The sequence below is a fragment of the Sphaeramia orbicularis genome, unplaced genomic scaffold, assembly GCF_902148855.1.
Source record: "Sphaeramia orbicularis unplaced genomic scaffold, fSphaOr1.1, whole genome shotgun sequence".
In the NCBI taxonomy this organism is placed as follows: Eukaryota; Metazoa; Chordata; class Actinopteri; order Kurtiformes; family Apogonidae; genus Sphaeramia; species Sphaeramia orbicularis.
Window position 1 is genome coordinate 168,917 of NW_021941486.1, and position 6,000 is coordinate 174,916.

At 45.5% G+C, this 6,000-nt stretch overlaps 1 protein-coding gene across 1 annotated transcript in view; it reads right to left on the bottom strand.

Moving 5' to 3' along the window:
- enpep (glutamyl aminopeptidase) overlaps positions 1 to 6,000 on the bottom strand; it is a 72,190-nt gene that overhangs the window by 32,993 nt on the left and 33,197 nt on the right. Inside the window, exon 17 of the mRNA XM_030129633.1 lies at positions 387 to 460. Within this exon, the coding sequence (XP_029985493.1) occupies positions 387 to 460 (74 nt within the window). The remainder of the gene's footprint in view (positions 1 to 386; positions 461 to 6,000) is intronic.

The following is a 6,000-nucleotide window of genomic DNA, read 5'->3' on the forward strand; positions in this document are numbered from 1 at the left end:
AGGATTGTGTGGTTGTAGGTTGTGTGGTTGTAGGTTGTGTGGTTGTCGGATTGTGTGGTTGTAGGATTGTGTGGTTGTAGGTTGTGTGGTTGTGTGGTTGTAGGTTGTGTGGTTGTGTGGTTGTAGGTTGTGTGGTTGTAGGATTGTGTGGTTGTAGGTTGTGTGGTTGTAGGTTGTGTGGTTGTTGGATTGTGTGGTTGTAGGATTGTGTGGTTGTAGGTTGTGTGGTTGTAGGTTGTAGGTTGTGTGGTTGTAGGATTGTGTGGTTGTAGGTTGTGTGGTTGTAGGATTGTGTGGTTGTAGGTTGTGTGGTTGTAGGTTGTGTGGTTGTAGGTTGTGTGGTTGTAGGATTGTGTGCAGTCTTAGGGGTCTTTCTTGGACTCTACCTGGTCGTCTGGGTTCCAACATCGTCCCATCCCAGTTGAGTTGCGATTGCTTTAACTTGACCTCCAAACAGTTTCTGCAGGACACAAAGAGGATGCGGGTTAGGGTTAAGGTTTAGATTAGATTTAGATTTAGATTTAATTTATTGGTCCCCGTGGGGAAACTCGTCTTCACTGACTGAAACATGAGAAAGACATTACATAACATACAAGAAAAAGACAGCAACATTATACAACACAGACAACAACACCAACAGTAGGGGCAGATATAACAAAAAGAGACATTGATGGAGTGACAGTTGCAGACTGGTCAGACTGGTCAGACTGGTCAGCCTGTCAGCGGGGCCTGGTGTTTAGGGCGGCTATGGCTGAGGGGATCAGGCTTTTCCCAAGACGGGCCCTCCTGAATTTGAATGTCCTGTACCTGCGTCCTGAGGGTAGTGGGATGAAGCAGCGGTGTAATGGGTGTGTGATGTCCTGGACTGTTGTGTTTGCCATTCGGGTGGTGGATCTGTTACTTAGTTCTGTGAGGTTGGGTGTGGGGAGGCCGATGATTTTAGCAGCTGTATTTGTGATACGTGTGAATTTGGCTCGGTTAGTGACGGAAAGCATGGTGTAAAAACATGTGGAGCAGTACAGGAGGATGGGTTGGATGATACTTTTGTAGAGTGACAACAGGAGGTGGGGTGCAACGTATAATCCTTAAAGTTTGCGGATGGCTGACAGTCTTTGTTGGCTCCTTTTTTGAATGTCTGTGGTGTGCTGATCAAAGGTGAGTTTATTGTCCAGAGTTATTCCCAGATATTTGAAGGTGTAAATGACTCAACTGTTTGTGTGTTTATGATAATGGGATCCTGGGGTGAGGGGGGCTTCAACCATAGTTCCTTGGTCTTGTTGACATTGATCTCCAGATAACTGTCTGTGCATAGCTTGGTGAAGTGGGTGACTGTGTTGTGGTAGTCCACAGTGGATTGATTGTCGGAGAGAAGTGCAAGGATGGCTGTGTCGTCTGAGTATTTTAGGTATGCTGTGGTGGGTGAGATGCTGCGGCAGTCGTTGGTGTAGAGTACATACAGGAAAGGGCTCAACACACATCCCTGTGGGACCCCGGTGTTGATGGTGAGTACAGGGGATGTGGTTGAGCCCACCCTTACTGCTTGCAGTCTGTCGGTGAGGAAGTTATGGGTGAGGTGGATCAGCTGAGGGGGGATGTTGAGATGATGTAGTTTCTGGATCAGCAGATGCTTCTGCAGGGAGTTGAAGGCGGAACTGAAGTCCACGAAGAGGATGCTGGCGAAGTTGCCTGGGGAGTCCAGGTGCTGGAGGAGGAGGTGCAGCAGGCAGGCCACAGCGTCCTCAGTGCCTCTCTTAGCCTTAGAGGCAAATTGGAGGGGGTCCAGGTGTGGGGTGACAAGTGGAAGGATGATGTTCAGCAGAAGTTTCTCCAGGCACTTCATTATTATGGACGTGAGGGCTATGGGGCGGTAGTGGTTGAGTTCTGTGGGTCTGGGTTTTTTCGGTATTGGGATTATGGTTGCAGTTTTCCATAGTGTGGGTATTGTGGCAGTCTGGTATGATAGGCGCAGCTTTTAACCACCCTGGTGGGAATGCCATCAGGCCCCGGGGCCTGGCCTGCCTTACAGCGGCTCAGCTGGCGCCGTACCTCCTCCTCTGTGAAGGGGGCCGGTTCTTCAGGGTCTGGTGGTGGGAGAGCTCTCAGCAGGTCCTGACACTCTGATGAGAAGTCCTGTTTACCAAAACGGGTGTAGAAGGTGTTTAAGTCCTTGGTGAATGTTTCTGGGTCACTGACTGTGCATGTGGATGTGGGTCTGCATCCGGTCAGGGTTTTCACCTTCTGAAAGGCTTGCTTGGTGTTCATGTGGCTGAATTCTGTTTCCAGTTTGTTTTTGGGTTCCAGTTTGGCTTTGAACACCTCGTTCTTTAGGATCCTGTTTGTTACTTTGAGGCTGGTCCAGTCCTTGTGTCTGAAGGATTTATGTTTACCCTCAGGCTCTGTTTTAACTGTGGAGTAATCCATGGTTTGGAGTTGGGATAGATCTTTATTGTCTTGGTTGGAATTATAGGGTTAGGGCTAGGGTTAGGGCCCAGACCAGGCCAGGGTTAGGGTTAGGGCCCAGACCAGGCCAGGGTTAGGGTTAGGGCCCAGTCCAGGCCAGGGTTAGGGTTAGGGTTAGGGTTAGGGCCCAGACCAGGCCAGGGTTAGGGTTAGGGCCCAGACCAGGCCAGGGTTAGGGTTAGGGTTAGGGTTAGGGCCCAGGCCAGGCCAGGGTTAGGGTTAGGGTTAGGGCCCAGACCAGGCCAGGGTTAGGGTTAGGGTTAGGGTTAGGGTTAGGGTTAGGGTTAGGGCCCAGACCAGGCCAGGGTTAGGGTTAGGGCCCAGACCAGGCCAGGGTTAGGGTTAGAGTTAGGGTTAGGGCCCAGGCCAGGGTTAGGGTTAGGGTTAGGGCCCAGACCAGGCCAGGGTTAGGGTTAGGGTTAGGGCCCAGGCCAGGGTTAGGGTTAGGTAGGAGAGGAACCAAATGTGGCCAATGAGAGGCAGAGAGACAAAAGAAGTTCATTCCAAAACTTAGACAATAATGACATGAAAGGGGAGTGGACCAGGTGGATCTGGTCCAAACTGGACTAAACAGAACGAGCTGCACACTTTGAATAACAGACAGACAGACAGTTACAGACAGATACAGACAGACAGACACAGACAGTTATACACAGACAGTCACAGACAGTTACAGACAGTTACAGACAGTTATAGACAGACAGTTACAGACAGATACAGACAGTTACAGACAGTTATAGACAGACCGTTACAGACAGACAGTCACAGACAGTTACAGTTACAGACAGTTATAGACAGACAGTTACAGACAGATACAGACAGTTACAGACAGTTATAGACAGACCGTTACAGACAGACAGTCACAGACAGTTACAGACAGATACAGACAGTTACAGACAGTTATAGACAGACCGTTACAGACAGACAGTCACAGACAGTTACAGTTACAGACAGTTATAGACAGACAGTTACAGACAGATACAGACAGTTACAGACAGACCGTTACAAACAGACAGTCACAGACAGTTACAGACAGTTACAGACAGTTATAGACAGACAGTTACAAACAGACAGTCACAGACAGTTACAGACAGTTACAGACAGACCGTTACAGACAGACAGCCACAGACAGTTACAGACAGACAGTTCCAGTCCCCCTTTGTCCCCCAGACTGTGCCCAGGGTCCAAATGGAAGATGATCTGGATCTGAATCATTAAACCTGGTTTCATAGATCGATAACAGACGATGATCAGGTTTAAACAAACCAACCATACGGAAACCATTGGATTTGGAGAAACTAGGAGGTAGGAACTAGGAACTAAGGACTAGGAACTAGGAACAACGAACTAGGTAGGATGATGGATGGATAAAACATGTAGATGAGTCCATTCCAGCCGCAGACATACCTGCAGGTTATCGTCCCCCATTCTGTTTATCGTAGACATACCTGCAGTTTATCGTACACAAGTTTGTTTATTGTAGACATACCTGCAGTTTATCGTACACAGGTTTGTTTATCGTAGATGTACCTGCAGTTTTGCGTACACAGGTTTGTTTATCCTAGATGTACCTGCAGGTTATCATCCCCCATTCTGTTTATCGTAGACATACCTGCAGTTTATCGTACACAAGTTTGTTTATCGTAGACGTACCTGCAGTTTATCGTACACAGGTTTGTTTATTGTAGATGTACCTGCAGTTTATCATACACAGGTTTGTTTATCGTAGACATACCTGCAGTTTTGCGTACACAGGTTTGTTTATCGTAGACATACCAGCAGTTTTGCGTACACAGGTTTGTTTATCGTAGATGTACCTGCAGTTTATCATACACAGGTTTGTTTATCGTAGACGTACCTGCAGTTTATCGTACACAGGTTTGTTTATCGTAGACATACTTGCAGTTTATCGTACACAGGTTTGTTTATCGTAGACATACCTGCAGTTTTGCGTACACAGGTTTGTTTATCGTAGACATACCTGCAGTTTATCATACACATGTTTGTTTATCATAGACATACCTGCAGTTTATCGTACACAGGTTTGTTTATCGTAGATGTACCTGCAGTTTATCGTACACAGGTTTGTTTATTGTAGATGTACCTGCAGTTTATCGTACACAGGTTTGTTTATCATAGACGTACCTGCAGTTTATCATACACAGGTTTGTTTATCGTAGATGTACCTGCAGTTTATCGTACACAGGTTTGTTTATCATAGACGTACCTGCAGTTTATCGTACACAGGTTTGTTTATCGTAGATGTACCTGCAGTTTATCGTACACAGGTTTGTTTATCGTAGACGTACCTGCAGTTTTGCGTACACAGGTTTGTTTATCGTAGATGTACCTGCAGTTTATCGTACACAGGTTTGTTTATCGTAGATGTATCTGCAGTTTATCGTACACAGGTTTGTTTATCGTAGACGTACTTGCAGTTTATCGTACACAGGTTTGTTTATCGTAGACGTACCTGCAGTTTTGCGTACACAGGTTTGTTTATTGTAGATGTACCTGCAGTTTATCGTACACAGGTTTGTTTATTCGTAGACATACTTGCAGTTTATCGTACACAGGTTTGTTTATCGTAGACGTACCTGCAGTTTTGCGTACACAGGTTTGTTTATCATAGATGTACCTGCAGTTTATCGTACACAGGTTTGTTTATCGTAGATGTACCTGCAGTTTATCGTACACAGGTTTGTTTATCGTAGACATACTTGCAGTTTATCGTACACAGGTTTGTTTATCGTAGACGTACCTGCAGTTTTGCATACACAGGTTTGTTTATCATAGATGTACCTGCAGTTTATCGTACACAGGTTTGTTTATTGTAGACGTACCTGCAGTTTATCGTACACAGGTTTGTTTATCGTAGATGTACCTGCAGTTTATCGTACACAGGTTTGTTTATCGCAGACGTACCTGTAGTTTTGCGTACACAGGTTTGTTTATCGTAGACGTACCTGCAGTTTATCGTACACAGGTTTGTTTATCGTAGACGTACCTGCAGTTTATCGTACACAGGTTTGTTCATCGTAGATGTACCTGCAGTTTATCGTACACAGGTTTGTTTATCGTAGATGTACCTGCAGTTTTGCGTACACAGGTTTGTTTATCGTAGATGTACCTGCAGTTTTGCTTACACAGGTTTGTTTATCGTAGATGTACCTGCAGTTTATCGTACACAGGTTTGTTTATCGTAGATGTACCTGCAGTTTATCGTACACAGGTTTGTTTATCGTAGATGTACCTGCAGTTTTGCATACACAGGTTTGTTTATCATAGATGTACCTGCAGTTTTGCGTACACAGGTTTGATTATCGTAGATGTACCTGCAGTTTATCGTACACAGGTTTGTTTATCGTAGATGTACCTGCAGTTTATCGTACACAGGTTTGTTTATCGTAGATGTACCTGCAGTTTTGCGTACACAGGTTTGTTTATCGTAGATGTACCTGCAGTTTTGTGTACACAGGTTTTTTTATCGTAGATGTACCTGCAGTTTATTGTACACAGGTTTGTTTATCGTAGATGTAC